Below are 22,858 nucleotides of genomic sequence, written 5' to 3'. Positions count from 1 at the left end.
GATTTTCTTAGTATTGTGTATCAAGAGAGGGATCTCTCCCTTTCATTGGCCTTCTCCCTCAGAATCCATGCATTTTTCACATACCCAGCTGAGATATACTCCTCATGTCAAAGGGATCTTTAGAAGGGAGCTCCAGAGCTTTGCACCCTCTGCCTGATCTTAGAAGCTGCTGCCTCATTCCAAATGAGCTGCAACAATGGGTGACAAACTGCTATCATCTTTTAATGATGTACATTAGCAGAAGTTTCTGGAGCCTGACTTAACCATGGTACAAATGCTTCCTAAATTTAGTTTGGTAAAGGCAGTTGTCTTTATCTATTGCAAATCTAAGCCAGCAATTCACAACAATTGAACCCATAAAATGTTGTTTAGTCGTGTCTGACCCATCGAGACCCCACAGACAACATTCCTCCAGGATTTTCTGTCCTCCACCATCCCTCGGAGTCCACCCAAGCTCACACCCACTGCCCCAGTGACTCCATCTAGCCACCTCATCCTCTGGAACCCATAAATATATTACAATAAAGCATAAAATGTTTAAAAGTTTAAAACTACAGTATAAAACAAGGTAAAACCAGCAGCAGTATAAATATTTAAAAACACAATGACAGATTTTAAGCAATAATATGCCTAGGCAAATAAGGTCTTCACCTGCCACTAAAAAGGCCACAACCTAGGCATCAGGTGATTCTTGTTGGATAGGGCATTGCACAACCAGGTTGCCACAAGAGAAGTCCTTTAGAAGTCAAAGGACCCTCTTCACTTCATTTGGCAGGCGCACCTGGAAAAGGGCCTCTGAAAATGATTTTAGGGTCCAGGCATGTATACATATGGCAGGTAACCTGGCCCCAAGCCCTTTAGGTCTTTGAAAGTTAATACCAGCTCTTTGAAATGAACCTGGAGTGACACAGGATGAAAAAAATGTTTCCTTGGTCGATCTAACAAACACTAGGTTGGAACACTGAAAGTTTTGACCAGCAATAAGAACACATTCACAACAACACTTTGCTAGATGGAGCAATAGGCAGAAATGTGTAACGTATGCAACAAAATACAATGTGTCTGCTCCACCATCTCAACAGGACTGCTTATTCGGGAAGCCAGCCAACCCATCAGTTCCTTCTCCTAATTATTATAAGCTGAACGAGGCTAATTTACTCCTCCTTTCCTTCACAGCTTTCCATTCCAACTGATGTGTAACATTGCATAGTTCCTGGAGACAAGTGAGCATATTCAGTCCTCCTACTTAAGAGCAAGCTGTCTTTTTTTTGAACTGTAATAACATATTGGTACACAATTAGCCATTCTCCACTGTATATGCTTAATCAAACAAACACTACATTGCCTTCTAAATCACTGGAAGGCAGGCTGCTGAAGAGTCAATGAATGCTGCATACAATGTACAAGAGCAGAGCCTTCAGCAGTGCATAATGGGGTGAGATAGCTTCAGGCAGTGATCTTTGGTATGAAAACAGAGATGCCATAAGTATGCTTTTCATCTGTGCTATGTTGGAAAGTGCACCTTTCCAATGTAATTGGTTCTGAGACTTCCAATCTCTTTACTATAGACTAAGTTGCCAAAGGGGTGGGGGGGGGGTCTGGAGGAATGATGTCCATGGGGTCGTGATGGGTCTGGCACAACTTTGCAACTAACAACGACAACAACATAACCCTGCACTAATCAAAAGATTATTGATTTTGGTGATTCTGCAGTGAAGGAGCACCTCCTTCTACTTGCCTAGTGCTCTTTACAGGCATGCCTTTGCAAAAGGACTAAGCTTGCTGGTTCTGGCTTCACCTCTGGATGAAATAGCACGGAACTAGAGGGATGAGAGGAGCAGAACGGAGGGCTTGGACAGCCAGGGAATCTTGGCATCTAGCTGGACGTCAACCACACAGCTGAGAAAAATGAAACGCATTCAATCACTGAAGGTCAAGCAAGTGAGCCTTGATGCCCATTCCTGGAGAGCTGAAGTTCCACAAAGAGGAACAGTTTTGAGAAACTCTGAACCAGATGGCATTGAAGCACAGTGGACAGGCAGAAGCCACAAGCATCTCCACTTCCACATAAAACAAAGGGCTTTCCACTCCTTGTGGCTGCAGGTGTGCCATGCAGCTGGTGAATCTCAGAAGCCACAAGAATTACTGAACACAACTTCCACTGGACACAGGGCTCAACTTCAGTGCCCTGGTAGGAGGGGATAAGTGATCTTCTCTGCAAGAATAACTATTACAAACAGTTTTTGTCTACAAAATATTTGATGAGATTATTCTGTTCTTGAAATATGGCACAGCACAGGACTGGTCTTATGACATACCTACAGATGCAACAGATATTCTGGAAGGAGATCAAATAAATGCTGGCTCTACTCGAGGAAAAAAAAAAGTAATTGGGCATATAATCCAAAAGAGGCAGCTCCTCCCTTTCTAGAACGTTTCATTACTCACAGAACCACTTCTGAAGCTAGTGTGCCTAGCACGGTAGACAAGCTTAAGGCAAGGCCTCGTGGGCAATCCTTTAACTAGCTGGGCTTCTTTTCTGTGCTCGCTTTTGAAAAATCATTGCACATCCTGGTGAATCACCCAGTGCAGGCCACGTACCATAGCACAGCAGCACCTTTCTGCACCAGTAAGCACACGCCTGCTGTAAAAAAAAAAGCTCAGATAGTTTTAAACATAGATTTGCTGTGATTCGGAATAAATGAATAGCACTAATAGCCATACCTAATGTGATGCTGATAGAGGCACTGAAGCCTTATGCACTGCACTTAACACATGGGCACAGAAGCCATGTTTAAGGAGTCACACTACTGTTACACTTCTGTTTTCTACATGCTGATATAAGGACTGTTATGGTGCGGCTGTTACAGCACTGCTAAACTACTACAAACAAGGAATTTGTGGCTTAAACATGGTCAGAGCTTGTCACACATGAGGCATTTCAACTTTATTCTAAAGAGGCAGCAAGCTGTCGGTTTTGAATTTGTGATTACAGAATTTATATGGATATATAAACTGTTTGTGAAATTCACTGTTTATTTTTAATATTACTGACCCAAATGGATTGCTGGTCCTGTTGATCCACACATACCCCTAAAATAGCTACTCCACAGCAACAGGCCACATAACAAAGACACAAACACAACAAACCCAGATGCCAACTCTGTCCGCACATCTATACAGATATGAGACAAAATGTTCAAGCAAAGTGTTTTTGTGAAAAATCAATCTGTTATCATTTCTGTGTTCACTAATTAGTGAAGTAGTCAAAGCTTTAACTTATGTCTTGGAACACTGCCAGTCAGATTCAGAGATCATTTTGCTTGCAAAAGGTACGTCTGGATTTATTTTGAACCCATTTTGTTGGTCTGTCCTCATAGAGAAGTGATTACTGTCCCCAGAAAGTGACTGGGAATTCCAGGAATAATCCAAAACAACAGGTAGCAGCAGCAACAGAACTTTGTTGCTTTTAGCTCAAGGCTCATTTTGTACACACACACATTTTCCCCCAATTTTTGCAAACATTTTTTTAAGATTTCACCCTGCCAATGCGAGTAGAGTCTGCCCATTACACCAACATGGGGAGCAGAGGGTGAGAATGTCACTGTGGCTGGGCATGAAATCCGCTGGCCCTGCAAAGGAGTCATTGCTGTTACTGCCATATTGCTGCAGGGCTGTGACGAGAAGAACATACCATACCCCCAATGCAGCTGAATACTGTCATCTAGCCTGCTGGCATCTGAAGCAAAATGTCTGCATAAGGCTTGGGAACAGTGCAATCCTCTGAACAGCAACACAGAAAAGTGCATTCTATTGAACTAAATAGGACTTAGCCACAGGTAACTGGGGATGGACAGCAAGGCTGCACTCTTATACCCTCCCACCTGGAAGCAGGTATAGTTTGGCTCAGGAACTTATTACCTGCGTGTGTTGTACAGGCTGCTGTGGTCTAATTGCCCTCACAGTTAAAAGACAAGTTTACTGAATATAGGTGGAAAACCATTAATCCATGAAGACCACTAAAATTCAGAAAGGAGAAAGTCAGATGAAAAACTTGGGGTTTGCATGCCTTGACCATCAAAAGAGTCACCACAAGAACAGGATACCCAACACCCTAGAAAAGGAAGTTGCTACCGAAGATGAAGAAGATTGGGAAGACATTTTGAAGGCTCTAGAACACATGTCATTAAGGAAAGTTGTCTTTATACTGGCCCTCACAGCACATCCCATTATGACAGTGTACCCACACAGCCTACAAGTAACTTGTCAATAAGACAACCGGAATTGTAAATTGTCAGGATGTCATTTCTCATGAGCAAACTTATGCCACAGTCAGAAGAAGCACCTTTTGAATTTCTGACATGACAACCAAAACACTATCTACTTACAATTAGAAGCAGGAGAAACCAAATCACCATAGAAACCAGACTGCCAGACCTCGCTGAGCCTTCCATGTGAGATATTTATGGAACGTTAAGAGCCTTCTACCACCAGAAGGCTGTTGCTTTTGAGTATCCAGCTTGGTCATTTGTGTTTCTACTCAAAGTGCAGATGGCACTTCAATCCCTGATTAAGTCAAACAGCAGAAGATGAGTCTCTTGATAATGAAGCTGCAGAAAGGGACTGAGCTGCACATTGTTTTACTGCAATTTATTCTGAATGTAATTCTGAAGGGATCAGGGTATATATGACATGCAAACTGCAATATAATCATATCAGAAGAGGTTTATATTTGCCTGGATGGAAACACCCTCCTAGGAAACTGTCATAGCAGCTACAGCAGAGTAAGCTTTTGAGACCTAGGCCTAAGAGACAACTCCCAAAGTACTCATTACATGGCCGCTGGAAAGTAGAACAAATGCTCTGCAAGGCTTAAATCTGGTCTAGAATAGAGAAGAAAGCACCAGCTGTTTCCATGCCACTTCCCAACTGCCATCAAAAAAAGAACACAGTGGTCATAGAACGAGTTTTATGAAGCAGGGAATAAACACACAGTGGCAATGCAAAGAGTCACTTAAGACTATTTCAATGGCTCAATTATTAGGCAAGCGTGACAGAATCATCCAAAGAAATCTCATGGGAAGCACATTTTCCACAAATAAAACACAAATGATTTTTCTCAAAATAGTACTAAATGGCACCTAAAGGTTGTCATTGCACACCCCATTCCCAAGACACTTATGACAAGATCTAGACAGAGGTATGAGCAGGAAAGAGAGCCTTTCAACTCTCTGTATCGCACACACCAAAAGTTGGTTATATCAAAAGTGCACAGATGGAATTCTCCCCCTTAAAAAGAATTAAACTATAGCAGGATTCTTCTTCTGCTTCATGATCTCAACTGAGATCACACGGATAAGTCATCAGACCATAATAACCACCAAAACATTCACATCACAAGATTCACCTTACCTCAAGAACACATCAGTGCCCTCTAGAAATAAGTTTCTAGCAATTAGCAATTATCAAAGCGTACACTCTGGATACAATGAAAACTTTGGACACGTCTCAGATCGCATCCAAGTGCGGAAGAATTATACAAATATGAAGGTAAAGAGAGTCATGCTGAATCAGCCCATCTAGTTTAGCATTTTGTCTACACAGTGGCCAACCAGCTGCCCACAGGGACAATCCACAGCACTTTCACAACTCTTTAGAAGGCCAGATAGTGAAGATGAAACTCAAATACTTTGGCCACCTAATGAGAAGGAAGGACTCCCTGGAGAAGAGCCTAATGCTGGGAACAATTGCAAAAGAAGAAGGGACCTGCAGAGAATGAGGTGGCTGGATGGAGTCACTGAAGCAGTTGGTGTGAGCTTGGGTGGACTCCGGGAGATGGTGGAGGACAGAAGGGCCTGGAGGAATGTTGTCCATGGGATCGCGACGGGTCAGATACAACTTCGCAACTAACAACAACAAAGGTGGCGCTGTTATAGTTGCACCATAGTGTATCTAGACTTCTCACAAAGCTTTTGTTTTGGAAAGCTGCAATTTAAAATTAAATACCAGACGTTCCTCACTCTAAAATACCCACTAAAATATTCCAGATAGAACGGCTGCAAAAAAATAGAAGAGGCTCTGGAGGACAACAATGAGAGCTCATGGGCTATGGGGCGGTATATAAATGTAATAAATAAATTCCGTGAAGGCTCATCAATGCACAATGAATGCCTTGTGCAGAGAAGCCTCAGAAACAAACGTCCAGCTCAACTGCTCCTGGGCACAATTATTTCCCACAACCAAAACAGTGGCACTCAAAGAAACAAGGCCTATTGCCACCACCTGCAAGTACGCCTTTCAGCCTATTTCAGGCAATGGAGGAAAAGGAAGCATTGCCAGACATCAAGGCAGTGCTCTGAATATAAGCACAGCATTTCTGGCCACAGCAGAAAAGTCACCAGACATTCTGATGGGGCTTACCTCTTGCCATAAAGTGTTTGTGTAGAAAAACTAGTGCACTGGCTTGTATGCCTCATACCGCTGAGGGAGACTCTAATGTTCCAGACTGCAATATTTAGAAATCTACCTTCCTTAATTTGCAAGAACAGGAAGACAGAAAGGAACTGGAGCGAATCTGAACACATTCTATTGTCTGAAAGATAAATGTTGGCAAGCAGATATAATGCTTAACACTACTCTGTGATGTTCCCTACAAGAAGCTGTAGAACCCCATTTTTCAATGCTCCTCTACATTAAAAAAAAATCTTCCTGTAAGTACAAAATGACATGCCAGCTTTCTGTTAAGATTTCTACCTGACAATATTTAAGCTTTCTCTCTTTTTTAATTAAATGCTACCTTGCTTCCAAGTGAAGAAAGCAGGTGAACTATGGCTGACTTGTCTGTAAAGGCTGAATGGTTCCCCCACCTTGCTTGCTCATAGTTAAGGCACAATACAGTGTGGTTCAAGAGAAGTGTTGCATAATGCCATTTCATTGTGTACAAAGAGAAAAGGCATTTCACACCCTTTTATAGGGTAGTAGAAATTGATGGGTAGATAATTCAGAAGAGGCTTTTATACCAGCACAGCCAATAGTGAAGGTATGTGGAAAGTGCAGGCCAAATTAGTTGCAGATGTCCATCCCCGGCTTAAGGGTTTCAAGATAACACACAACATGGCTATAGAGATGACAAACCAAATGTGGTTTCTTTTACTTGTTATTACTTTTACCGAGCATCAAGTTCTTCCCCAACAATATGAAAATAAATCTATTTCACATATAAAATAAACCTTTATAATTCCTCAAATACTCAGAATCCACTGGGAAATTCTACATGAGTCCCAGAGAAAGGAATACCAGATGCACAAAAACAAATCTTCACTGGATTTTGTCATTATTACCCAAGATGCTCATTTGAGACTCTAAATTCCATTGACCAATGGTGAGAATTGCAGTGTTACAATACAAGCCAGTTACAGCTCCTTCCAGATCTGAAAAAAAGCTGTCAGGAACTCACTTGAGATATTTCTGGGCAAACATGCATGGGATTACACTACTAGATAAAGAAAGCACACCACACGTATATAAAAGCAGAAACAGTTAAAGGAATCTGTATTCTTTCAGGGGAAAATGTTTTATATTGTACTGTAGATAAGAAATTGGACCAGTAAGCTAATATTGTAACTTGAAACCAATTTCCTTAAGATGATCTCTCTCTCCTTTTGGTTGAGGCAACAGAGAGTCTTCTCCATCTTTGTTTACAAAGCTGCTGTCAGGTTCAGAACATAGGCGAAAGGTGTCTCCAGCTGGAACACCATGACTAGGAGTTATAGAAGCAGATGGAGACTCGGCAAGATGCAGTGAGGGCACCGACAACGGCCAAGTCGCAACAAGTGAGAGTCAGCAAGGCATGGTAAAACCAAAAGTAAAGCAGAGGCATGGAAAGGTGAGATACCCAGCAAGGGGTAGCAGGAGCAGAGGCAAAAGCAAGAAACAGGTACAGCTGAGGTCAAGGATGAAGGCAGACTCAGGAGCGCAAGATCTGTGGCTTTGTAGCAAAGCCGAGCAGTGGAAGGAAGCCTGTCACAAAGCCTTCCAGGGCACCCAGCTGCAGCACTTAATTGCCCAGCACCCTTGCAAGTACAGACATATCTGATTCTGGTTCTGCAGGCACTTGGAGGGTGACCCATACTGCACATCAACATGGGAAGCAGTATCCCTGCTTCAGGTCCTGATGGCTGCCACTAAATCAGAGCTCTCCACTGCAAAACTGTTCAGCAGACACAGCATTAGTAGCTTCCCACAAACCTCTGCATCCTACCTTTTGCTGGCTGGTTGCTCGATTGAGGATTACGGCTGTTTTTCAGAAAACTGCAGTGCTTCCCTTCCACCAGTCTCAACTGGATGTATAGCCATCCCCATACCTTCCCATACTGCCTGTGTTAGCAAAAGCTGCAATCAGCTACAGTCCCGATCAAAGCAGCTTACCTTTCAAGCTGTTCACACCTTTCCTGCCTTTCTATCCTGCATCCAAGAGGACAAATGGCATCTTTTCAATTTACAGCACAAACCATGTGTAAATAGTAGCCATGCCTCAATGGTAAGGCTCTGTCACAGTTATACAGAGGTAACTGTATACGTGTTCTCTCTGGACCAAACCCTTAAGCCTGTTTGTTTTTGTTTTTCCACCTGGTGTGAAGCCCTTTGTTTTCCTTGTTCAGTGAGTCTAGTACAAAGACAGAAATCATTACTTTTTTCAGTGTAATAAACATCCTAGTACACTTGGAAAATTGGAGGAGGCTCCCAAAGCCTTGCTGAAAAGCACTTTTGTAGGAGTTAAACAGAAACCTAAAATTGCCCTGTAGCAGATGACTAACTTTTCTGGCTGTAACAGAGTGTAACAACCATAAGAAACAGCATTCAAAGTGGACACATTATCTGGTTTTTCCATCTGGCCTCTTTTTAAAAAAAAGCCCCCCCCCCCCTAAAGTTGAGAACTAAACAGAATTAAACATTCATTTTATTTGGATAAGCTACCTCCACATCAAACCATATTAACATGTTGAAATGTCTACCCATTCCTCAAACAGTTTCTTTCCTTAAGTAAATTAACTATCTTGACATTCCTGTTCTCAGACAAAACTAAAGTGATATTTTTGTGGAAATCATGCAACTTAAAAAGGGATCCACAACTAGGTCTATAGAATCTGTCCCAATAGGGTTCCAGCTTATGGAATTCCTTACAAATCTATATAGCTACAGTCCTCATCTTAAGGTGCCCATTAAAAGCATGGCTGGCGAAAGAATGCTGAGTTGCAGGACCTTTTTCAGCCTAAACATGCACAGGGCTGGGATGATTGCTCCCAATCACTGCTGTATCTGTTTTTAGTTTTGCTTTAGTTATTGATTTTACTCTATTAGATCACTACTTTTAATTTGATCATAAGATGGCTCAAAGTCTTAAAAGCACGTAAAACTGTCTAATAAAAAATAAATGTGACATGCTTCTAAAAGCCCTAAAAAATAATAAAAAATAAATGTGACATGCTTCTAAAAGCCCTAGAAAAATACAAGACCAATACCAGAATAGCTTCTTGTTTTTCAATATATACCTGGCTGCTTGAAAAACCAGTGAACATAACTCTTATGTTTTTATCTATTGTATTTTGTTTTTACACTCAGTTGTAAACTGCTCAGGGAGCTTCAGCTACAAGCTGTATAAGAGAAGAAAATAATAATGAAAACCCCCCTCTGTAAAATCTTATTAGCAAAATTGGGAGAAAATTTGTATTTATACAGAAATAGAGCTTCACACCAGAAAGCTACAAGCACCCTTCTGTTTTGAGCTTTTTTTTTTTTTTTTTTTTTTGAAAAAAATGCTTTTTTACCCCATGCTGTTAGAAAGCCACACCCTGGGAAAATGCCTTGTAGGAAAACATTACTAAATCTAAAGTTCTGATGTCTTATTAGGAAGCTCTACCGTCTGGATAGCAGGGTTTAAAAAACAGATTGCAAATCAAATCAGTTGCTAGTAAGCACTGTAAATCAAACCTAGGTCAGATTCTAGCGTCCCTCTAAACTGTATTGAAAGGGTTAGGAATTTGGTAGGGGAGAGAAACAGCACCAACCTAACTGCTAATTACTCATAGTCTAATCTTGTGCCTGCTTTCTCAGAAGTAAAGTTTAGTGTGTTCAAAGGAACTTAATTCCCAAGAAGCATGAAAAGAACTGCAACTTCAGTCTTTTTTCTGATGACTAACATGGAAAATTCCTTACCAATTGTTTTGATCAGCTCTGAAGCATTAGTTAAGCTAATGAGTATATACTTAAGGCTGTAACATTTTATCAGTTTACCTTTAAGTAAGCCCCATTATACCCAACAGGACCTAGTTTGAAATAGACAGGTATAGGATTGCGATATTCTGTATTGTGTTTTACTACACAAGCATTAGAAAACAAAGATCCATTTGTCTTAATGAAATAAATTCCAGTGGTAGCCACTTATTTTATAACACATTTGGTTTAGTAAGAATAATGACAATCCCATGTGGAAAATTCTGCTCAAAAATCAAGAAATCCCAGACTTCCCTTCTGGAGAAACTCAAGACAGCTTCACTCAGTATAAGTTACATAACATAATCTCAATAACTTTGTTTCTAATACTAAACTGTTTTATCACCACCACCACCACCACACACTTATATGTAGCCTTCCTTTTGAGGCATATGCTGACATATTCATCTTCCACCCCATTTTGTTCTCACAACAGCCCTGTCAGGTGGGTTAGGCTGAAAGTAAGTGAGAGGCTGAGCTTCAAGGCTAAGTGGGGACTAGAACCTCGATCGCATGAGTTTCCAGTCCAGCATTCTAACCACTACACCACACTGACTTATGTATGACCCATAATACATAAACATGTATTATCACCCATAATACGTATAAAATATCTTATGTATAATCTTGCAACTAATTACAGCTAAACTCAACGGCCTTCTTATATTGACGTAGGATTATAGCTACGGTAGATGACTGCAAAAAACTCAGCATGCGTAGATAAACAGATAACTGACTGTCCACAACTAGGAAAAATGGTAACTTACTTTAACAAACATATAGTCCAGATCATCTACAGTCTTCCAGTATCTCTGGTGGTGCAAGCTCCTGGTAATCTGAGCAGCAGCCATTGCCACCTTCACAAGCAATGAGTGCACCATGCAATAAAACTTACTCTGTCTTGGCAACCGATTTTTCACCCAGCTCAGACTGTCCCAACAGGCATCTCCCAGCTCATCCGCAAGACTGATAGGAACCTCTTTCAACGCTACATTAAGAACAAACCATAATGACCCTGCAAAGGCCAATGTGCAACAACCATGTCAGATCATTGAATTCCTTCTTTGTCAGGGCTCTCCACAATATTTTCATTGACTTATTTTGCAGAACAAAGAGCAAGAGTGTTTTCTTCCTGTGCCTCTATGAAGAATGGCAAAACCCCACCATCTTGTGACAGTCATCAAATGCTGAAACTGAAAAGCTTTGCTCCTTCCAGCAGTAGTATATAATTATTCTTCTCTGTTCTCATTAAATACTTGGCATTAAGTGTTTTTATCTCTTATGAAATGCTGTTCCTAAGTTACTTCCTCTGTTAAAATTAATAATTTGATAGACAGGGAAGATAGCAGGGCTATCCACAGTGCATAATCTTGGGGTCTCCAAAGAGTTCTCTTGGCATCCACCAGGCTTCTTGTCCCTCCAGATTTTATTTTTATTTTTAAAGAGAATTTAAAAAAAAAAGCTAGGATCATTGCATACTGCAAAGCAAACTGCTCCTCCCCAGTACCATCTTTTAGTGTTGTTTAGTCGCAAAGTTGCATTCAGGCCTTTGGGACCCCATGGACAACACTGCTCCAAGTTCTCCTGTCCTTCACCATCCCCTGGAGTCCTCCCAACCCTGCACCCACCACCCCAGTGACCCCATCCAGCCACCTCAAACTCTGCTGTCCCCTTTTGCCTTCAATCACTCCCAGCATCAAGGTCTTCTCCAATGAGTCCCTCCTTCTCATTAGGTGGCCAAAGTATTTGAGCTGCATCTTCAGTATCTGTCCTTCTAAAGAACAGTCAGGGTTCATTTCCTTTAGGATTAACTGATTTGATCTCTCTGCAGTCCAAGGGACTCTCAGGAGTCCTCTCCGACAAAACAATTCAAAAGTGTCAACTCTTCAGTACTCAGCCTTCCTTATGGTCCAGCTCTCACTGCCATATATTATAACTGGGAAAACCGAAGCTTTGACTATATGAACTTTTGTCAGCAGGGTGATGTCTCTGCTTTTTAGTATGCAGTCTAGATTTGCTAGCTTTGTTGTTGCTAAGACTTTCTAAGGCCCATTTAACTTCATACTCCAGGATGTCTGGCTCAGGTCAGCGACCACACCATTGTGGTTATCAGGGACATTAAGATCTTTCTTGTATAGTTCTTCCATGTAATCTTATTTATTTATTTAGAACAGTTTTATCCTGTCCTATACAATCTTGCCACCTCTTCATAATCTCATCTGCCTCTTTTAGGTCCTTGCCATTTTTGTCCTTTATCATGCCCATCTTTGCATGAAACATTCCCTTGATATTTCCAATTTTCTTGAAGAGATTTCTAGTTTTTCCCATTCTGTTTTCCTCTATTAATTTGCGCTGCTCATTTAAGGACTTCTTATCTCTTCTAGCTGTTCTCTGGAATTCTGCATTCAACTGGGTGTATCTTTCCCTTTCTCCCTTGTGTTCTGCTTCCCTTCTTTCCTCAGCTATTTGTAAAGCCTCCTCAGACAACCATTTTGCTTTATTGCATTTCTTTATCTTTGGAATAGTTTTAGTTGCTACCTCCAGTACAATGCTGCAAACCTCCATCCATAGCTCTTCAGGCACTTTGTCTATCAGATCTTATCCCCTAAATCTATTCGTCATCTCCACTGTATATTCATAAGGAATATGATTTAAGTCATACCTGAGTAGCCTAATGCTTTTCCCCACTTTCTTCAATTTAAGCCTGAATTTTGCAACAAGAAGCTCATGATCTGAGCCACAGTTAGCTCCAGGTCTTGTTTTTACTGACTGAATAGAGCTTCACCATCTTTGGCTGCAGAACACATAGTCAATCTGATTTCTGTGTTGTCTGGTGATGTCCATATGTAGAGTCGTCTCTTAGCTTGTTGTAAAATAGTGTTTCCTATAACCAGCATGTTCTCTTGACAAAATTCTTCTAGTCTTTGCCCTGCCTTATTTTGTACTCCAAGGCCAAACTTACCTGCTATTCTGGTTATCTTTTGAATTCCCAACCACCATGAAGATAAGGACATCATTTTTGGTGTTATTTCTAGAAGGCGTTGTAGGCCTTCATAGAACTGGTCAACTTCAGCCTCTTTGGCATTACTGGGTGAGGCACAGATCTGGACTAGTGTAATGTTGAATGGTTTGCCTTGGATTCAAACCGAGATCATTCTGTCATTTTGGAGATTGTATCCCAGTACTGCTTTTCCTACTCTTTTATTGACTACGAAAGCTACTCCATTTCTTCTAAAGGGATTCTTGCCCACAGTTGTATATATGATGGTCATCTGAATTAAATTCACCCATTCCTGTCCATTTTAGTTCATGGATTCCCATGATGTTGATGTTCACTCTTGTCATCTCATGTTTGACCACATCCAGCTTACCTTGATTCATAGATCTTACATTCCAGGATCCTATACAGTATTGTTCTTTACAGCATTAGACTTTCCTTTCACACCAGATACATCTCTGAGTATCCTTTCAGCTTTAACCCTGTCATAGTACCATCTTTATTTGGGTTCAAAAATTATTCTTTATTTAGGAACTCACAACCTACATCTGCCATATATTTAGATAAATTTTATTTTCATCTCTTCACTTGCCTTCTCAGAAATTAGTTTTGTGACCACCCCTGCCCACCATGACATGGTAAGCCAGCATGAGATCCATTTCATCAACACTCACTCCACTCTCTCAAGATGCAAAATATACTCACAAAATGAAATCTGATGCTAAATATGAGTTTCCTAAAATTTAAATTGAGGGAGAAAAAGTTTTAAGACTTCATAGTGAGGGGAAGGGAATATAAAGTCTGCCTCAGTATCCCAGCCCTCTCCTAAATCTATATTATTTACACAGATTATGTGCCCTTATGCACATACAACCTATGTTAAAAAATATAATCCATGTTGTGTGAAAGGAATGCTATCAGTATCACAACAAAATGCCAGAAATTCCACACAATGGCCATAACAGCACTGAAGCATGTACCTTATAATCTATTCCACACATTTTCATCCCCTTCCAATGTCAGTGGCACAAACAAAATATATTCTTGTGTGATTAGATGTGTCACAATATGAATGGGGATGTCCATTAGAATGCACATTCCCAATGAAAAAACACACTGAAAATAAACACAATCAATTTTAAACTTGCATTACAACCCTTATTTCAATGTGCATCAAGGTTTATACCTAAAATTTCTGAACTAGTAAGCAAGGCACGGGTTGAAGGTTGCTCATTTCTGCACTTCTCCTTAGCTAGATGGGGTTCTAATATGGATCAGCTTACGCACCCTAACAAACTTGGCACAGTCACATGTGCAATCTTATAAAAATTAAATTAAACCCAATTGATTTCAATGGAATTTACTCCCAAGTGTGTACAGGATTGCAACTTAAGGCATGTAAAGGTTAACTCTTGGTCGGAAGCCACCAAGCAACGATCACTTCCTGTTTCACACATTTGCTGCAATGCCATGGGAATTCAGAACATTTATAGCCTGGCCTGTGGCAGTCCGCGCTTTCTGTTTCTTTTTTAACTGTTTAGCCTTTAGCAAAGAGATGTTCGAAAGTACAGGGGTGATTTCAGAAGCTGGAAAAGTTTCTAATAAGTGATCCAGTTGTCACATGGCATGACTGGTGTCCCATATACTTCCTTGCCTTTCCCCTTGACTCAAAGAACAACATTATGGGAAAGTGTCAGAATGATGCAAGTTAGGAGAAATCTTGCAAAACTGTATATTTCATGCATGTCACTGAATTCAGACTGCATGGCCACTACATCTCAATTGCCTAGGCAAGGTTTTTACTTTTATTTTTATTTCTTCAAGCACTGCCATACATAGCGCTGCTTTAAAGCTTGCGCTTCAGATTCTGTTTTCCACAAGTAATGAGCTGGAATCTCAGGAGCTCACAGTAACTACCCTTGAGCATCAGGGCTTATTTGCAGTTTTCTTCTTGCAGTTTTCTTCAGGTGTAATTGCTTTAAGCCCTCCTGCTCCAACTTCTTTGGGTGATGAGATAAAGATGATATCTGAGCTCCCTTATCAGCTCCTCCAAACTAATTAGTCAAATTTTACCAGAATCCAAACATCTTTTCCTTTCAAAATAACCTAGATCACAGAGACTTGAGAACAACTGAAGATTGTTCCCCAGATCAGCGGGAATCAACAGCCCCAACCACAAAACTATACTAAACACTGATTGCATATGCGTTTGTGTGCACACACATCCATTCTGGAGAGATAGCTCACTGGTGGAGAATCCTGCCAGTCAAAGTATACAACAGGCAAGATGGGCAACCCTAACCTAGTAAAAGATAAGTTGCCTATGCTGCTTCTTGCGCTACCAATCAAAAAAGGATGGATGAATGTAAAGCAGTACCAGAAATAGTTGTCTTGCAAGAATGTTGTTAACGTTGTTCCCAAAAGGAAACTGTGCTTTTTCCAGAGGGCAGGAATAAGGAGTGAAAGGCTCCCAAATGCCTTCTTGCAGAGATAATACTAGGAATGCATGAGAAATTTATTTGCTTTTGATCAGCATCTAACCAGTTTATATGTTCCAAACTGAACAGAGACAATCTCTGACTAAAGTCAGTGCACTTCCAAGTTTGTAATGTGGTTCAAAAAAGTGTCCCATAGCATTTGAAATGTTTGAAAAATGTACAAAAATGTCTATTTTCAAGAAGTGTGCACAAATACATAGTTCTCACAAATCAATGAGAACTAATGAAAATATGCACTGCTTTTTTATAGGAAAGGGGAGGGGGGAAATAAGGGTAACATCCTAAGACCTTGGTAAAGTACAAAAGTGTACCCCCACCCTCTTTTCTGGGGAAAGAGAAGAGACTGAAAGAAATGGGCATGTTTAGCCTCAAGAAGAGAAGACTGAGGGGACATATGATAGCACTCCTCAAGTGCTCACAAGGCTGTCACAAAGAGGAAGGAGAGGATCTCTTCCCCATCCTCCCGGAGTGCAGGAGGACAAGTTCCGGCTGAACATCAAAGATAACTTCTTGACTGTTAGAGCAGTACAGAAACAATTACCCTGGGAGGTTGTGGGCTCTCCCATACTTGATGCATTCAGGATGCAACTGAAAAGCCATCTGGGAGGGATGATTTAATTCAGTGTCCTGCCCTGAGCAGGGGGTTGGACCTGATGGCCCTCTGGCCCTATCCAACTCTACTATTCTATGAAAAGCAGCTGTCAAAGCTTTGGTCCTGCTTTGAAAGAGGCTGTTTGATAGGGAATAAGTTTATTCCTACAGTTGCACAAATATATCTATTTTTAATACAAACCTATCTGCACATTTTCATGCATAAACAAACACATAAAAAAACATTTCAGAGCCCCTAATAGTGCAGCTCAGGCCCCTGATGGGGCTGTCAAATTCAGGATCATGAACGCCTGAATTTCACAATCTCCAAGAAAAAAATTTAAAGGACAAAAAAAAAGGCCAGGAGCTAAAAACAGCTCTTGACTGCAGTGAGGAAAGAGGGACACCTTGGTCCTACCATGACCCCCTGGAGCGGGGAGAACAACCCATGCTGAGCCCAATACTATTTTTGGTTTGGAAGCCAAAGCTTGAAACTGATTCTCACACCTGCACTGGGAAAGAGAGAGAATGTGAGACTCACTGCAGATAATTCTCTCATAACGTTAAACGATATTTCGGTGTTACATAAAATTGCAACCATTCTGTCCTGCATGAGAGAGGAGGAGGATGCCATCTCTTAAAAAGATGCCTGCAACAACAAATAGGTACCTCACCCAAAAATAAAAGTAGCATGCTACTTCTTCAGAAGGGGCTTTCTTTATAGATTTAATTGATTCATCAACAACTAATGCTCACATTGTTACCTACAATTTAGTGAATAATAGCCCTAGATTTACATATTGATTTCATGGCAATACTTCCCACCTGCTTACAGCTTAAAACCTTGACCTGCAACCAGCTACCTGCCTTTTCTGAAACTTCAGTTTCTCAAGTATCAAATTCTAAGAAAGGCAGAGGCAGAAATCCACAAACCTAACAAAAACACACAGGCTTCTACATCATAAAAGCTATGTGGAAGTCCACCCTTACTTAGGGCCAAACCAGGAGAACTCGTGGTATTTTTCATTTGTGACGCCCTTCAAACTTCTCTACTGAACCATCTTGCAAAGTGCTGATTCATATAATGTGTAACATCACCAAACAGCAGAATAAAGGGAGTGGTAAGTAGTTCTCAAATCTGAACCTATTCAGCATTTATCTACTGATCATTTGCCACACCCAAAGTAAATTGGCTTTGCTTTTGTGTCAAAGGCACTTAAGAGCCAAAGACTAGTATTCTTCATTAAGAATGTATTCAAAGAAACTTCTTAAGATGCTGCAGGATTCCTTATTATATGCTATTTCACTTATGATTTTCTTATATAGTCTCCCTGTACACAAAGCATACACACTGTCATGAAAGAACACACCTACACTTTCATATTCCAGCCTGCACCATGAGTAGACATGGCTAAAAGAGTTGTTCTTTTGATTCCTGGCAATTATGCAAAGGGTAAGGAATGTAGAGACTACTGAATTTCACTGAACATGTATCAAGCTAAGAAACCTAGCGGGGAAGGCCAAAGCTCACACCTTCCCTACTCAAGGTGACTCCCTAGTGAAACAATTGCCTCAAGATGTTCTCATGAATCACTGCATTTAAACTAGCCAGGTTTAGTGCTTGCTCTGGCTAGTGTCTTTTTAAGCCTTTTCAGTAGTCAGAAATGGCCATTGCTAAGGGTCATCATGGGTAAGCACACAAAGGTAAGGGTATTCTAAAAGGTTTTCTTGTGCTATTAGTTCTCTACAGGACAGCCCAAGTAATGAATTTTGCTCCATTCTTTTAAAAATGGAGCAAAAAAATCCAATTTTCAGGGGAGCAATTTACTGTACAATATGAATTACAAAATGCATCCACTATGAACAAGCTGTACAACAAAACGAAGTGTTCACAAACAGACTTCTATCTCTAGCACTGCAGACGGCCATGCTGACCCACAGTGATATTTCCTCTTCAACAGAAAGCAAGTATTCAGATGAACCACTCTAAACCAAGATTTAGCTGTTGATTTTTTTTGACTCAAAGGACAAGCTTTGAAGAAGAAAAAAGTGCAACCTCATTCTTGTTGTCTACCTCTGGAGCTGATCCATAAACCTTTCCCAATCATTTCTGTCAGTTAAGCATTCTTCACACACTGCCTTTGTTGAATTGCTAAAAGCCAAGCCTATTTCTTTTTTTACCATGCTGTTGTGATTTTATGGAAGGTTTTTCAAAGCAAGCTGTTCCTATCTAGGCTGTAGCTCCTGCTGTCATATGACTGAACTTGAAAAGGGTGAGGTATTTGTAGACATCAAGTGTCATGCAGGAAGTGAAAAAGAGAAAAACCAGGTTTCAAAAATGGATTAAAATATTTCCAGTTGTAGAAGCCAGTATATATCATGATTTTGAATACTTGCTTCATATGTGAGCAACATGATTAACAGAGTATGATGCTGGGTGGCAGGAGAATTCTACTTTGCTTCAGTACACTGCAAATATCATACATTAGTCTCACTTATTTCCAATGCTATTATAACACACATTTGCAATATTTTCCTGGCACAATGATTAATATGTCCCACCTGAAACATTTATTTGCAGGCTTACAATCTAGGAAAGGAGCCATTAGTTTGGCAGGATATAAACCTGTCATCCAGTGAAAAGCATTTCATGAAACAGTAATAGAGAAAGTGCTTCAGGAAAATGTAATGCTATACAGTACTTTTAAAAGATCTATTTGAAAGCAACAGAAATCAGACAAAAAGCTTTCCATTCTTCATTGTACATGTTCATTTTGTTTAAATGTAAAAATATGGTAAATACAAAAAAGCTAATATATAATTTTCAATTTGGATGGGGGGTTTTAAAGGAGAGAATATGCAATTATCAAGTTCAGTGTAAATCAAGCTTCTTCAGCATCTATCATGCTGCTTCATCACAACTGCACCCTCCTTGCAAAGGTATGCAGTGAATAAATACAGTGACTACAATCCAACACAGATTTTAAGTGCATTTAAACCTGCAAAGATTTACAGAAGCAACATAACAGCCTTTTCAACTTAGCCAGCAATGCTCTTTAAATGATCCTCTCTTCTTAAAATGACATGAGCAGACCTCTCACAAAATAATCAGTTATAGGCATATATTATGCCCTTTCTTGCTTTTTAGGCATATATTATGCCCTTTCTTGCTTTGAAGGAAGACTTGGTGGTAGGCACAGAGCCATAGCAAAACCCATGTGTTTGATCCAGACTGGTGGCATAAAGTGTTGACCAAGTGAAGACAAGGAGAATATGACTTACTAAGATTTTTCCATGTGTCTCAAAGGGAGGAAAAATCCTAAATATGTAGATTCTAAGGCAATTGTGAAGAAGTTAAAATAAATTTGGTTTATTGAATATTTATTCAAATAACGTATTCTGAATAATAGACTCTGAATGATACTACACAAATTCATTTTTGCTCTGCAACTCCACAGAGCTGTCCAGTGACAAGGTAGAACCAGAAGGCCAGCCTGCCTGCAATCCCACTTACCTGGAAGTAAAGTTCAAAATCTTGCTCTGACTAAAGAAGAGGAACCCTTTCCAATGGCTGAATGTAAAACAAGCAAAAATCTTGATTTTCCTGAGATCATTATAGAGCTTCATATCAAACCCTACATCCCAGTCTCTATTTATCTTAGACTATCATTCCTCTGTATCTGAATTCTACTCCATTATTGCTCCAGAAGGAGGAGTTGCTCCAGAAATGAAGCACTGATCAAAATGCTTAAAGTAAGTTTTTAAAAATAGCTAGCTCAATAATGCACTCAGAGTACAATCCTATGCCTACTCAGAAGTAAGTTCCACTAAGTGCAGTGGGACTTATTCTCAGGTATGTGTGTACTGGATTGCAGACTCAATGATCATCATCTATCACAAGCATTCTTGGACAGAGCTAAAACATGGAAATGATCTATATGGAAACATATGAAAGTTTGATTTCAGTAATGCAACAACTTTTTGTGAACTCAAGTTGCATTCTACCAAACAGAGTAAAAAACAAAACAAGTAAAAGAAAACTTAGTAGCTGATCTTTCTTCATGCACAATTTATGAGCCTGTTTCATTTTCATAGCAGGATCAATGATTCTTCATGTATCAAAACTGAACCATGTTCTATTCCATGACTGGGCTGATAATTCCCTACTTAAGATTCAGGCTTTTCAGAACAAAATATAAAATGCATCATTGCTATTTTTTACACTGCATTTATATCCTGCCTCTTTTCTTCTTATGGGGAACTTTCCACAGCTCATATCATTCTCCACTACATTTTATACCCAAAACAACCCTGCAAAATAGGTTAGCTTGAACGTGAATGACTGGCCCAAAGTCAACCAGTACTCTTCAAAGCTGATATTAGATATCTTGGGTCCTCAATCCCACACACTAACCATCATGCATTACAGCTAAAAGGAGACTCAGTAAGCAAAAGTGTGGATTTGGCATTCCTCCTTCTCCAGTCCCATTCAGGCTTCACAGAACCCTGTAACACCAGGAAAACAAATAGTGTATTTGGAGAGCATTATCTTGACTTGGTCACGACATCCTGAGCTAGAAAACACTGTATGCCAATATACCATACGCTAAAAATTGAAAAGCACCTTGTATATGATCACCAGGGACATGATCTGTCCACAGAGCCCTTCTTCTCCTAGTCCACTGAGCATAATAATGCTTCAAACATGTATGGAATAACAGGAAGAGCTACAATTTAAAAAGAACACATACGGAGCAGGTGTTTCTCCAATGATTTTCCTAAATGCAGCCATCTTATTAAAATGACTACCTTCAAAACGGCAGCCGTGTCAACATGATATGACTAGCTACATCTCTGGTACCTTTATCTGCAGCCAGAGAGTTATAAAGTTGAGCTTGAGAAGCATGATGATGTATGCTCAGACAATAATGTCATTTTTATCATGAATCACAGCCTGATTCATAAGTGCCAAAGAGAGATGCCTCTGCCTGCTCAGTGCAAGTTGCTTGCATCTCATACTCGGCCCTCCCTCCGCGCAACCTAGCTGTCCACAACCAGCTGTGCATCCTTGGGAAAAATGAAAAACAAAACATCACCAGAGGCCAGCATCTGTATCCCTTCTAAACTGAACTGCAGAATAACAGGTAACTGATGATAAGGAAGCAGAGTGTGACTCACACTTATCAAGCAGAATACAAAAAGATAATGGTTCAAGCATTCGTGTGGTGGGGATTATCACGAAGACAGACAAGCGTCACGAGGATAACGGTCGTGCACCCTATGAAGTGGGCGCCCCTGGAGCTTCTGCTGTAAGAAATGCTGCTGGCCTCCCAGCTGTCACTAGACGATGCTTCCTTGGTCTCACAGGACGTTATGATTATGATCATTAAGAGCCAGGGCATAAATGCTGAGGGGGACGGCCATGAAAACGGGGCAGTATGTGAGCGCGCAAGCAAAACGAGCAAGCAAAACGAGCCCTTTCTTCTTCCTCTTTCCACTTGCAGGTCACACACATAGGAAGGAGGCGGGTCGGTGGGTGGGCTGCAGGCGGAAAGATGCTCCGAGCGCAGGAGCCCTGACGACAAGAAGCTGCCCAGCTCCGCCGTCTCCTGAACGCTGCAGGGACCCGGGCAAGGGGCCTCTCCGAAGGACAAAGCCTCGTCCCCGCAGCATCCTCCCTCTCGTCCTCTCCGCCCCAGTGAAGTAGCAGCCTCCGCAAACACATCTGCCTGCGGGAGGCGCGGGAGGAGGAGGACGGGCAGCGAGAGCAGGCGGCGGGACAAGCCTCCCTCGCGCTGGCACCGCCGCGGCGCCCTCGGGGCCCGGGGCGGGCCTGCCCGTGCCTCCGCCGGGCCCTTGGCAACCGCCCCTCCCCCACCGCGGCGTTGCCAGGCACCCCAACGGCCGCTCTCTCCCGGCGCCCCGCGCAATCCGCGAGGCTCCGGCCTCCCTCCCTCGGCCAGGCCTCGCGCCCGCCGCGCCCGCCCGCCGCGCCCGCCACGCGCTTCTCCCGCGCCCCGCTTCACCTTCGTGTACAGCTCGGAAGCGGCCATGGTGCTGCTGGAGCCGCTGCGGGCGCAAGCCGGCCGGCCCGAGCGCTGGCGGGGCCGGCTAGGCAGCCCGAGGAGGCCGGGCGCGGGGCGGGGCGGCGGGGCGGGGCCGGGCCCGGCGCGCCGGGAGGCCCAGGAAGACGGCGAGGAGATGCGCCGGCGGCGGCCTGCTAGTGCTTCTGCTCGGGCGGCGGCGGCGGCGAGGCGGGGCGCGCCATGTTGCTACCTGGGGAGCGCGGAGCCGGGAGGATGCCGCCCTCCTCCCCGCCGCTCGCTCTCCGCCTCCCGCTCCTGCGGCGGCCGCTCTTCATGCATTGTGGGTACCAGCCCATCGCCCGGACTCCTGAGCGCGCGCTGCCTCCCACCGGCGGCCGCGGAGGGTGCAAAATGTCAGCGCACGAGCGGGCGGCGGAGGACGACCGAGGCTCCCGCTCGTTAGGGGTAGAGAT

At 42.0% G+C, this 22,858-nt stretch overlaps 1 protein-coding gene across 2 annotated transcripts in view; it reads right to left on the bottom strand.

Annotated features, from left to right (window-relative positions):
- Positions 1–22,441, bottom strand: part of MYO5A (myosin VA) — an 81,941-nt gene extending 59,500 nt beyond the window's left edge. For both annotated transcript variants that reach the window (XM_044438758.1, XM_044438759.1), the window contains exon 1: positions 22,386–22,441. In XM_044438758.1, coding sequence (XP_044294693.1) covers positions 22,386–22,412 — 27 coding nt within the window. In that variant the 5' untranslated portion in view covers positions 22,413–22,441. The remainder of the gene's footprint in view (positions 1–22,385) is intronic.
- Between the last annotated feature and the right edge of the window lie 417 nt (positions 22,442–22,858).

Source organism: Varanus komodoensis, unplaced genomic scaffold (genome assembly GCF_004798865.1).
Source record: "Varanus komodoensis strain SLA01 unplaced genomic scaffold, ASM479886v1 scaffold33, whole genome shotgun sequence".
In the NCBI taxonomy this organism is placed as follows: Eukaryota; Metazoa; Chordata; class Lepidosauria; order Squamata; family Varanidae; genus Varanus; species Varanus komodoensis.
This window is presented reverse-complemented; position numbering and strand designations above follow the sequence as displayed.